The sequence below is a fragment of the Hydractinia symbiolongicarpus genome, chromosome 13 (genome assembly GCF_029227915.1).
Source record: "Hydractinia symbiolongicarpus strain clone_291-10 chromosome 13, HSymV2.1, whole genome shotgun sequence".
Taxonomy (NCBI): domain Eukaryota; kingdom Metazoa; phylum Cnidaria; class Hydrozoa; order Anthoathecata; family Hydractiniidae; genus Hydractinia; species Hydractinia symbiolongicarpus.
This window is the reverse complement of record NC_079887.1, coordinates 11403223-11416334: the sequence shown is the minus strand read 5'-3', so window position 1 is coordinate 11416334 and position 13112 is coordinate 11403223. Positions and strand designations below refer to the sequence as shown.

At 33.3% G+C, this 13112-nt stretch overlaps 2 protein-coding genes across 6 annotated transcripts; one reads left to right on the top strand and one right to left on the bottom strand.

The window, feature by feature from the left end:
* Positions 1-1091: 1091 nt before the first annotated feature.
* Positions 1092-4847, top strand: LOC130623023 (uncharacterized). 5 transcript variants are annotated; one of them, XM_057438525.1, is made up of 6 exons: positions 1092-1164; positions 2030-2094; positions 2229-2306; positions 2469-3154; positions 4233-4417; positions 4603-4847. In XM_057438525.1, exons 2-6 carry the CDS (start codon positions 2058-2060, stop codon positions 4646-4648), a joined length of 1032 nt encoding a protein of 343 aa, XP_057294508.1. In that variant the 5' UTR covers positions 1092-1164; positions 2030-2057; the 3' UTR covers positions 4649-4847. The 5 variants fall into 5 exon arrangements, with proteins under 5 accessions (XP_057294508.1, XP_057294505.1, XP_057294509.1 ...); XM_057438522.1 differs by having other exon boundaries at positions 1094-1306; positions 2032-2094; XM_057438526.1 differs by having other exon boundaries at positions 1101-1306; positions 2032-2094; positions 4233-4422.
* A 1630-nt stretch (positions 4848-6477) lies between these two features.
* Positions 6478-13103, bottom strand: LOC130623025 (DNA repair protein RAD51 homolog 4-like). Its single transcript, XM_057438527.1, has 11 exons — positions 12907-13103; positions 12148-12212; positions 11893-12001; positions 11499-11508; positions 10933-11014; positions 10236-10370; positions 9672-9773; positions 7683-7773; positions 7380-7450; positions 6838-7008; positions 6478-6677 (listed from the first exon to the last, which is right to left on the bottom strand). The coding sequence occupies exons 1-11, from the start codon at positions 12986-12988 to the stop codon at positions 6612-6614; spliced, it is 984 nt and encodes a 327-aa protein (XP_057294510.1). The 5' UTR covers positions 12989-13103; the 3' UTR covers positions 6478-6611.
* Positions 13104-13112: the final 9 nt, after the last annotated feature.

Genomic DNA, 13112 nt, shown 5'->3' with positions numbered 1-13112 from the left:
ACCTGCATTCTCATCACCGTGTAATTACGCCGCAAATAAAATTAAATATTAGCTAGAGTTACATTTTCAGTCCCACAATCACTCCTCACTTTCTCGGGACACTCACCTATTTCTCAGACGGCATGTTTAAAAATAACCGTGCAATGGTATTGTAATTCGAATGTACTGCTTTGAGCCATATGATTTTTCGGCTATATCCTTCAATGCAACCATGAATTGGTAATTCACGGCTTCAACTTATCGTAACCATCTACGTGCCAAATATCGCTCGGCCCTCGTACATTATACTCCTTTTTCACTAATCTACGTTTCCCACGTTCTATGCAACCTTGGGGGTCAAGTTGTTTCGCTTTATTCATTACAGCATCTCTTGGGACAAAAAAGCCATGAAAAAGTCTGATGCTCCACATAGTCCTGTCACCGCTTGTCCATCAACGTTGACACTCTCATCTTTTGCATTTTCAAGACGATATGGGAATAATAAGGAAACGCGTGTTTCCACTGTATCGCATTAGATCCGTCCCTTTGGTGCGTATCTCCGCCCCCTAGCTGCGAAGGGTTCCCAGACATAGTTACCTAATTTCGTTTATTTCCTGGGGAAACGAGGCAAACGAAAAAATAATATTTTTAGGCAATTAGGCAATCTAAGAAAATAATGGTCTCAGGAGACAAGGCGATTTTTTTTTAAAAAAAAAAGGTTTCGAAAGAAACATGACAAGTATAAACTATAATCAAATATTGAATCGATTGTCATGTCAGTGATGAAGGTGTCTCGAATTCAACAAAAAAAATTTTGACCAATTTTCACTTCATGATGTTTAGGAACAAAACTATTCTGAGCGCTTTGGTTCAAACACGTCCAGCTTTTTTGAAAATGTCTAATTAGAGAATCTCACTAAAATTCGTACAACCAAATATGTAGTTTGAAATAAAGTTGAAAGTCCATTTTCACGATTAAAGTATTAAAAATTTATTTATGAAAATTAAATAATTTATTGCAAAAATCACGAGTTCTGGCAGCTATATCTGCTCAATAAAAAATGGACGCAGAATATTTATAATAAAAACGAATTTAATTATTTAAAAAAATGTTCTTGTGATACCATCTTTCATGAATGAACTTAGTTAGCAACTCAAGAAGATATAAAGACGGCTAAAAAAGAGGTAAGAGCGCTTTAACTACGTATTTTGGTATGTGCTGTAAAGCTTCAGCCTGCATTTAGATAGTATTTCAAAGATGGGTCCTTAAAATAAAAACAGACTTAGGGAAGAATTGAATCGCCTAATCCTCCACTGGATTTTCGATAAGGTGCCGTACTTAAGCACTCCACCTGGGTGCGTGGCACGGTGTATTAGTACTTAGCGTTCAACGTCAGGTCTTCCAGCTAGTATTTTGTGTTTAAAATGCAAAATATGACGGCGCAAAATGTTCGAGTCTGAGTGATGAGAGAGAAAATAATAACGAATGCTTAACGAATGCAATTAAAACAGAACTTTTGAAAACGAAGCTCTGTTTGTATGTTTTTTCTCAATTCCGTCGTCAGTCTGTGACATGCAAACGTGATTTTATTGTCCATAATTTCGTACGATGGCTGTTAAAGAATTTTTATAAAAATATTTAGTTTTTAAAAAAAATAATTTTTCAAAAGAAACAACTCGCCCAAAATAAATCTATCAAGTAATGTTCAAGGTAAATTAACTTTTTCTGTTTGTTTCTTTTGTCTTTTAATTTATGTGTGGATAATACGTTATTAACAGATTGTTTTATTGTCAAACATTTTATACCACGTGTAATTTCATGGTTGTCCCTATTTGTAGTGGGATAAAATTATAGCGTTTCATTCTTGCACAATACATGACATATTTTTCTTGTTTTAACATTTTCTTCCCTTAAATGCTCGGAAAATAACCAGCCAAAAATATCAGAACTTAAATATTATATTTCATATTGTAGTCTGTACTGTAGTACTTATTTTGCAACCATTAAGCATATACGATAATAATACTATAAATCTTTCTATTGTTGTAGATTGGACACAAATACTTTGTGATCACAAATGTATTTACTCCTGCTACTTGTTAGCGTATTAAGTGGTAAGAAACTTCAGTGGGATTTTTCTTTAAATATATGTTATATATTTATTTACATTCTTGAAATTTGTACCTCATTACTTCATAGAAGTTAAATGACCTTATTGTTTTATTTCGTTTTCTTCGCACCATTTCAGCGCGTGGTGACACTACAATCCGATATGCTGGCTGCCACAAGATAGCATCAAGAAAAATCTGTCAGTTAGCCTCAAAAGGTAGGATGCAGTCTTCGGTACATCGAAGCAACGATTGGGTTTACAGGTCATTTGTACATGCTGCTACTGGCTTAAGATGCAGCTGTGGACAAGCCTTATTCTCTCGTTAGTTTTATTAAACAATTCAAGTTACAGTTTCTTTACGTGTGTTTGTGGTTTTAGAAGAAGCAAGTCAACAAATGAAAAACATATCAACTTCTGTTGCAAAAGCTGTAGAATGGTTAAGAAAACAACACATACAGAATTTGTGGTTTGATGTGCCAACTTCTTCATGGATTCTGCAGTCTCTGCACCTGGCTGGCTTTGCACACGAAAATAAACATTGCATGAAAACAATTCAGAGTGCTATGACACAAATTGATGCAGCGCCTATTGATGACTTTATCAGTTTGTCTGGTGGAAAGTTGGCGCTTTTAATGATTGGAATGAGAGCTTCTTGCAAAGATGTGAAAAATTTTAAACAGCGAAACCTAATCAACATTTTGAGAAAAAAGATGTATGCTTTTCCGAAAGGTGAATTCGACAATTTCTATCAGTACTGTCTGGGTGTTATTGCATTGTACGTGAACGGACAAGATATACCATCTGAATTTGGGGAAGAGATTTTGAGCAATGTTTTGATTGGACGGAAAGATCAAGGCACGCGTAAAATCTTAAATCCGAACAAAATGGCGGAAACTGAAGCGTTATCTGTTATTGCATTGTCAGCCATTGGTAAGCAGAAATTCATGTCACACTGGGTTCGAAAGCATATCTATCGTGAACAAGAAAAAGCTGTTAAAAAGATTAATCATATCTTTCGTCGTCATAAACCTGACAGTTTGATGACGCATGCGCACATGATGCAGGTATGACGTCACATTCTAAGCGTTTTTAATAACTGAAAATCCTAACAAGAGGGCCAATCAGTTTAAACAAGGGGTATACCCGTCTACATAAAACAGAAGCGCAAGTGTCTTGTTATGCGCACAATCCTGTTTAAGATTTTGTTCTTTTCACGCTGTGGAAGAACATGAAGGTGTTACAGAGGGTGTTTCTTCACTTAAATGTTGCCATCGCAACAAAGTATCATGTGAACGCACACCACCGCAGGTGAGAGCTATGCTTAGCAATTTTACTCATTATGTAAGAAGAAGAGCAGTCAAATAATTGCATTATTTAGTTTTTACAAACCAATGAAAAACTAAATAATTTAATACAAATTTTGAATTAACTTTAATTTCATTCAGAAGGATATTGCGTAAGAAAACACTCGGTGCAGTGACACACAAAGTTATAATATAGTTATTATATAGTAATATAGTTAGAATATAGTTATTATGGGAATACTAGTTTTTCGAAAATTTGTCCGTCCGTTGCAACAAAGTGGATAAAACTATGTTGCATTTCATGAGAATTTATGCGTCTAAACAAACAGCATAAAATAATATCGCATTTGCTATTGTGTGTATCCGTAGCACGACCTCACGGACAGACAAAAGGAGGAATATAAAAAATATAAACCATTCGTCGTCCTGTGGAAATATCGACGGGAGTTTCCTGGGGTACATATTGTCTGAATTTTTCTTTCGTGGATTCTTTGAATTAGTTTGAACGAAATAAATTTTATTACCTTGTAAAAATAAGTACTGACTTAACGTTGTTTCCAGGGCTTGTTATTTTTAAATTTGACGAAGTCTGAACGTTTTTCGGGTTCCATCTAAATATGGAATAACTTAACAAGCCCTGGGAAAGAGGTTGTTACTCAAATATTGCCACAATGAGTCAGTAGGAAACAAGTGCAGTTGACACTCGCTTTCAATTTGAAGTTCGGAAAAGGTCGCACTATCTCTTTCTTTCTCAACCTTCAAACATTTTCTTCTCTTTTTTTTAAAAAAAGTGTTTAAAAAAAGATGAAAATCAAGGTTACTTTTTCATTCTCTACAGGCTATGCGGACTATCAACGGTGATAAGATTACCCAACATCCTTTCTGTGAAAAGATATACAACTGGATCATATCCCAACAAAATCAAGATGGCTCCTTTGGTGGTGTTATGGAAACAGCCAATGTGCTGCTAGCATTAAGTGAACGTTCTGTATTGGAGTTACGGCACGTCAGTTGTCCAGAGAAGTAAGGTACATCAAGCTGTAATTTTCTAATACTTTTATTCCTCTTTGGGCGCAAATTTGGAAAAGAGGTTCATCCAGCAAAAAAAAATTTGATTTACATACATTAAGTATTTGCCTAACGCACCAAAAACATCGGCCTCTTATAAAGAAACATTTTAATAACATTTGTTTTCATTTAAATTTTAGAGAGTTCGGGACCAACAGATTTGGAAAAGAAAATTTAAATTATTAACGAAGTTATGCAAAAATCATGAAATATCATGAATATCTTTAACCTCGTTTTCAGAATGTCTTGTCTAGATTCGTTCTCAAGTTTAACATGACGGCAAAATGCCCTGGGAACGAGGTTACAATATCTTTATATGAAACGTGTTTGGTTAAAATTACGTAGTGGATATTATATGGTAAAAATGATTTGAAGTGACAGAGAAGCTCTGTATTATTTTGAATATTGTAAAACCGCACAGTCGAACTTCTCCACCGCAGAATCTTGCAACACCAACCATGCGATAAGTGAATAATGTCTGCCACGGAGAGATTCTACTGTAGAGAATTTATGCTATTTTTTCCCCATGTCCTTTAGAGGCCATTTACACCAGATCCGAGGTGAACTCAAACCGGACCACGATGTGTTTCGTAAGACTGTTTACATGAGTTTTTACTAATTTGGGTGCCTTAAAATCCACTCCACTCAAATTGACTGAAGGGGTATTTAAATAAGATTTCTGCATGGTCAAAAATCACAAACACGAAAGAACCAGCCCTTTACTGACCACCCTTGAAATTGAAATCAACGCGAAGCGAATATTATGTAAACAACCGTACTATTTACTACGGTGTGAAATTTCACTTCAGTCTCATGTAAACGCTTATATTTCCAATATATCTTTGGTCGAAATAAGAAATAGATATTTTAAATGTTAAATTCAATTCTTTGAGCATCTTAGTTCAGTTCTGCACAATGCACCACACAGATTTCTACCAACTGCAAATGCTAGGAATACCCTGTGTAAAATGATATCCGAGTTGAACCTAATTCGACAATCAACAATTTTTATTTTTTGATGCGCGTGCTGGCGTTAAAGTAGTAGAAAAAAAGTACTTGTGATATGCGACAACACGCAAACAAAAGCGAAAAAAGCTCAAGGGGGGCAAAAAAAGAAACAAACAAATGAGATACCAAATTTCATGCACCAGGTGTATGACATAAATGAGCAATATAAGATATTTATGATAAACAAAACTCCAAATAATAATGTCTCTACGACATACAAAATAGTTTCAACAGTTGGGTTTTAACAATATAGTGGCTAAGTAGGGTTGCGCTTTGTTGGGCTTTCCCTGAAATGTTTCATATTGAGGACTTTCAGATTAATTAAAACGTTGTTTAAAAGGTAAAATTTGTGTGCGTGTTTTAACTGTGTGTTTTAAACTGTGTTTTAATGTTGGAAATAATGTTTTCTAAGCGGCGCAAACTGTATAAAAAATTGGGGACCATGGCCTTGCCACACTCTCCCCAATTTCGTTGGCTCTCTGTTCTTACAAATGGGACAACCAAGCACAGTGAAAACTAAAAAAGCCTCAAAACATGGCTTTTTTCAAGATGCAGCTTTAAGAAAATATTAAAATAGCATCACATTTTAACACGCATGCGCCAAATTTTTCCCCCCTACACAACGCAATGAGTAACAGATGTTCGCCAATAACATTGAGACGAATTTCAATTTTGCCAATACTCTGCTTCCAGAATTATTCTGATACTGCTGACCTGACGGAATAGCCACCCCTGGCCGAATAAGCGCTCTGGGGTAAGATAAAGTTTTCAAATTAGCGCCCTTTTGTAATAGACAAATTTTCCTAAAGTTTGTAAAAAAGGCAGGGTCTGATTAAGATGTAGATTGGAAAAAGTTGGTCCTCACTTAGGCTCCCTGTCTATTTGACGATTTTGGGACTTAAGTTGCTAAATTGTATTTTCAAAAAAATTAAGCGCTTAAGATGTGCCATTTACAATTTATCGTTCATTTTTGTACCAACTATCATTTCCACCAGAAAAAGAAAAAGTTTTGTGAACGTTAGAAATATAATCTATGAAAGGATTTGTTATATACAAAAATAAATATAAAATAAGCCATCTTGTGAAGAAATAATCTTTAGGAGATCAGGCCGAAAAGTAACATCAATATTTTCTGAGTTTGTCAGCTTTTTTGTGCATTACGCAAACCGCTCGACGTGATGTGAACTGCAGTAGAGACACCAGTTGGCTAGCAATAAAAAAATAAACAATTATTACTCATCTACAGGTATTAATAACAATATAAAAACTGCACACTAAAACAGAGAGTGTTATACTGGCGTGTTTTTTTAAACAACAAAATAATAAAACAAAAATAAAATAACAGTAAAATAATAAAAAGTATTTACCATCCGATGATGCTTCACAATGGTAATAATTTTTTCCTTCTCACTCTGGCAGCCCACATCCATAAATAATCGAACATGCGGAACACTTAACCAAGACTTTCCGAGAGATGGTTTTAATCGGTGTGCTTGTCGAGTATTCTTAAAATCATCAGTAACTGCGTTGTTGACAACCTTTAAGAATAATTCAATTTTTTTAAAAATTTTTCTGAACACCTTAAATTAGACTTTAAAGTCGGTCATCTCACTCTAATGACTGGTCCATAATTAATTCTATATAGCTCAATTGAAAAGAAAAAAAAAAGACATTGGAGGACTTCTGATGGAGCCTGGTGCGACATGTGTCCTTAGGTCATTTCCAACTAAACGATATATATTACCTGCAGCAAACGAATTAAGATTTTTATATCAGCTTGTGGAATATACTTTGCAGACAAAAAATGTAATGTTAATATTTTTTTTATTATTCAAAGAGATTCAGAGTTGACAGCAGAGAATCAAAATGAACGTACCAAATTAAACATGTTAAAATAAAAGAAACGTACCAGAACAGCTATGCCGTATTCATAAGCGATTTGTTTGAGAAGCAAACCAATTTTTGACATAATAGCATGACCTACGCATAGAAACGTACAGAAACTATAAAAAAAACGAAAAGTTACAATAAAAACGTTTTTGCGTTTTTGCGTAGAACCTAAATCTTACGCGTACCAAAATAAACCTAAATAGTTTTGGTGCCGAATTCGGATTTCAATGAAAAAATTTGAAATTTGAGATTGCTCCATCAGTTTCTATTTAAATATTTTTTTCTCGTAAAAAAATTCTCGCCTAAGTAGAAGAATGTTTACCGTGCTGTTGCTGTCCACCAAGAATTGGAGTGATAACAGATGCGATTGAATCGACGATCAGCAACTTGACGTGCGAACAAAACTCGGCTACCTGAAAATTTTTTAAAATTAATGGGAGGGAACCATTTATTTGGTAAAAAATACTGAGCGGATGATAAAATTTGTAAATAGTTTAAATTTTGGAAATCTCGAGTAAGTTACAATATAAGCGTTATAATTCACATTTGTCACTTGGGTTACTATGTAAAAAAAAATTATGTGACACTAAATTTAAAAACTGGCACGCACGCAAATAAAGGGGGTGAAAGAGGATGTTTATTTTTTTAAAAATTTCATCAAAAATCATAGTGAAAACTTGAAAGCAAATTGCTAGACTTTTTAAGCTCTTTCATAAGAAATTAAATTGTTTTTCGCGGAAATTAAGCTTTAAGCTGGTTAAAAGTTACACGTGGAGGAAAAGCTCATTTTATGGCATTCTGGGAAGCGAATTTTCAGAAATTTTCTTGGCTGGAAATTCAATTTCACTTTTATTACTTTGTCAACAGCTCAAGAAAAGACTAGTTATTCTTTAGGATACAAAAAATATAATAAATATATTTAATGCAAAAATAATATAATAAGAGAGGTTTTGCGTACAATTTAATAAAAACAAATATCTAGGGATTGACAAGTTCCTTCTATTTTGCGAGAATAACAAAAACGTATTCGTAAAATCAAGTTTTCGCAATTCTAACTTTTTTAAATTTTACGAGATCTAGAAAAAAAAGTTATTTCCTAACCTGATTTTGCAAAAGTATTCTTAAAGGAGCTACGCAACGAGCTGTTGATTTTTGACTTACACGAAAGTCGAGCTTATGGCTGGAAAAGTTTATTAACAATGACGATAAAAAAAACAACCAAAAAAAAACAACTTAGATATAATACAAGTAACCCAAATTTAACTGGAAATGACCGAAAAGTTCCCTGCATAAAATGGATATCCAAAATTTATTCGATTTAAGCATTTGCTTTGCTTCTGTTACAGGTTCCACAACACCCAAACCCCTATTTGAACGCACTCAACTATATCCCGAACGCAGCACCAAACGAACGACAGGTACGGCAGAAATGGCATCTCTTTATTATTAATCACACGCGCCGGTCCACTACATTGGTACAAGTTTACTCGGCAGAATGAAGAAACAGGTGTTTTGACACTAACAAGAAGATAGGTCGGTGATCGTATATATATTTTATATCATCTTAGGACAGTAGAAGTGTTGTAGTATTATCAAGAACGTATATTTAACTGATAATTCGGCTGTTTGTGAATGCTTTTATGACCCTACTGCTTAAAGTGTTTAACATTTCTAGGCTTTCGATATACCAAAGTACGGTCGCATCATTAGCAATTGAGCTAACATTTAAGTAGTGGACCTGGGCAATGCAATGAGTTATTGACAGTCGTATCGGCTGACAATAAACACAACTCCCGCCGAAGCAATTTTTTAGTAGAAGAAAGTTTTTTGACCTAGCTTGTCTTTTAAATTCTGCACAAAAAATATACCACATTAGTGCATACAAGTCAGTTGAAGCAACACCAACAAATTTAAAATCTTTTTAGAAGTATTAATAACATTCTTAAGACAATTTAGTACAGCATGTTGTCTGTCGAGGTTGTCTCGCTTCTACATCAAAACAATTTTACAATAATGTAGTATATTTTGCAGACCGTGGCTTATTTTACTGGTAACGTACCTATTTTCGGAAAACACCATTAAAAAGTAGAAAATCATAAAAATTAATTATCCATAACAGGTTATACACACTTTTTTGCAATAATATGTTGCAAAAAGTGAGTATAATTTCTTGTATCTTAACCTTCTGAATGGTTTGGACATTACCCAATGTTATTCAGAATGTGCGAAGATGGAGAGTAACATCATTGACGGAGATCTTACTTAAGCCACTTCGTAGCCCCTTTAAAGTCGTCAAAAGTGTAAAATTTACCTCTGATTCTAATTTTTCTTTCAAACATTCTAATTGTGACGTCATACCAAAAGCATCAAAGATTCGACAATGGAGGACTCTAGATAACATGTCTTTCATTACCTGGAAAAAAAGTTATTCATCTGATCAAAAAGAAAAGTTTTAACATTTTGTTCTTTTATTTAAAGTTAAGCCTCAATGTTGATAACTAGGAATTTAGGACATTTCTTTCCTTCCAGAGAGATTATAATTTAAGAACATTAAACGATTTTAGGACGTAAAAGGTTAAATTCAAATTCCAGAGCGAGCAGTGAACACGTATTCACGGAACAGTATAAAAATACAATTACACTATAATAATTGGAAAAAAAAGAAAAACATTCTTAGTAATTAAAAAAAGAGAATTTTTTCAGATGAACCACATTTTATTCTATGCGATATTTTTTTAATTCCAAACCTGATAGATTTGTTGTGGTTCTGTCCTGCTAGCTCGCCGTTGCATGAAAAAAAGACAAAAAAAACTTTTCCGTGGTACAATAGCGCTTGCTCATCAAATCAACAGGGAAGAACAAAAAAATGACACACCGGCGGAGAGTGTGCTTTCACGTTCGATTCAATCATCTCCACCAGACGTGTTGTGGTGAAGGAACCTGTAGTGTCCATGTAAACAACATTTGCTTGCTGTGCAGAGATTGCAACACTTGTCACTTGCAAGCACATCTAAACGTCAAACAAAAAACAAATTGAGACCTTACAAAATCTCTCGTAACTGTTGAAACTATAATTAACCAGCTTTAACAGAAACTCTTAGAGGCAAGAAGAGAGGAAAGAAAAGACAACTCAATTACCAGTTTTAACAGAAACTCTTAAAGAGACAAAAAAAGCAGAAGAAAAAGACAACTCAGTTAGGCAAGCTCTTAAAGCTTAATTTACGCGCTGTTCAAAAAAGGTTATAATTATAATATATATAAATTAATGTTTAACTTTTGAATCGATTCGTAGGATTGGATCATGTGTTGTAAAACTCACAAGTTTTTTCGGTTTGCTTCATAATGAAGTAGTTGTGACCTTTCGAGAAATAACTTTAAAACTTTAGAAAAGTTAGAAGTGTTGGCACACTGACACAAACAGGCCTTCTTAAATTAAGGCAGAAAACATATCCCATCGTACATCTTGAGCACAACACCCTCCTCCTTTTCTTCAGCATAATTATGGTATTTTTTAAATTCCCCTACAATTTAACACGCCAGGCGTTTAAAGACAGAATTTTCAGTAATCTTACCTGAGTTTTCCCAACAGCTGGTGGTCCATACACTTCCAACATTTCAGTAGTAAACAAACCACCATGAAGCAACTCATCCAAACTATGTAATGATTCAAAAATATCAAGAATTGTCAACTGTGGTGAAAGTAAAACATGATGCTGATTGTGGTACATGTCTTTTTAAGCAACTTGAAAGTCAAGTAATGAACTCCCAAATTAAAATCAATAAAAAATTTAGCTGAAGGTTGCTTAGCAAAAAACTGAACAATCAAAATACCTGTACAAAAGATTTCAGTACAGTTGCTTATAAAATGCATGTAAAAAATGCATGTAGTCGTTTAAGTAGTGAAATCGGTATATAGCTATACAGTATATAGTTTAAAAGACGTTCCAAAAGCTGATTTGTACAATATTTAAAAGCAACAAAATATAATGATCTCATAACATATTGATTATTAACATAAAGGAAAATAGTGATCAACAAAACTAAGTTATGATAAGAATAACCTAAAAAAACAATGATTCTGAATTGTAATCAAGCTATTCAGGTGAATGAACTTACTAATGCTGGTTCTGCTACTTACTTGCTACAGGCTAAAACAACAAACAGAAAAGATTAAACAATGCAAATTTCAGTACCTCTCTGCCTAAAACAGATTTTACAGTGTAAATATTTTTTTTCCGTTAAGCAAACTAAACCAACGTTTCTAAAGCTATTATCAATGATATTAGCTGCACGTTTTCATACTTTTGTAACATTTGTCCTTTAAAGTTTTAACTTTTCTAACTTTTTTTCAATTTAGGCATCATGTGTGCAATAGCGATTGTTAAATCAGTATGGCCTGGATCAAGTTAAATTGTTTGATAGAATTTACAGTCACAAAAGCTTTGCATTTAAACATCACACAATTTCCAAAACATTTTCTGATTGTGTATGAGTTCAAAATAAAATCAATAAACAACCTTCACCAAACCTACCTGTTGGAAGTATCTTCATTAGTCTCATCGTTTCTTTATATAGATCAGTGCCTCGTATTGGAACTTTCGCATGCTCTGCAAACAAATTCTCTCTTATTAAGTTAACTTCCTGAAAAAAATAATTTGATTAGGATGGAATGACAACAACAAAAAAAAAATTAGACAAAATAAGACAAAATAAGACAAAACAAACAAAATAATACAAAATTGACAAAACCGACAAAACATACAAGCAAACAAACAAACAAAACTAACTTGTTGTGTCAGAGTTGCTTTGTTCATCAATTCATCATTGTCACTGTGCTGCAAAAATCCTAGTACTAAAAATAAAGATTTATAGTCTACAAGTCGATTTTGGTAAAATACAGACTAGTTTTGCTGTTGAACTGTGATATACAAAATGTGCCTTTAATCGAGGGTATTGCATTGTACAGTTCTACAGTACCCCAGTACAAAAATTTAAGTCCATTTGTCTTTCCAAGTCACTGAGGAAGTAAAAAACATGTTTGATTTAGATACTTTTATAGTCAAAATTGTTCAATTTTAAAGGTTTGTAAGTACACAAAACAAATTTCAATTATTGTTTATGTAAATTGAAACTAGAAGATTATTTTAGGTGAACAAGGTTTATATTTTTTGTTGTGGTACGGAAATCTTTTTTTTATTTGTTTATGTTTTTACTGTAACATTTTAGTAATGGCTTTCCAAACTGGTTAGAATGACTTCGTACGATCTGTTTTAGTGAACTGTAAATCAATCAAATAGGCAGATTTTTTCATACTAACTGGTTTTTTGTATCAGTCATGTTATAAAGATAATTTTTTGTTTTAATTATTTATTTATCCCTAACTAACTAAAGTGGCAAAACAAATTTAACTTTAAATTGTAGAAGTGCCGAAGCAACCACGGGTGTATATTTAAAACTTAATACAGGGCACCTAATTTAATAGTAAGTTATAAAAGCAGTAACAAAAAAGTAGGAAAAAGATGATTTAGAAGTAAATAAGTGTTTACCTGTTGAGATACCCTGATCTTTCATTTTAATAATCTTCTCCTGATCAATCTTCAGCTTTTCCAATATATTTAAAAGTGACATGTCCACATATTTATTTCACTATAAATGTTTTTTTACCACATGTCCACATATTTATTTAACTATAAAGGTTTTTTTACCAATTAACAAAACATATAGGCAGGTGGATATTCTGTGTAATATTAAG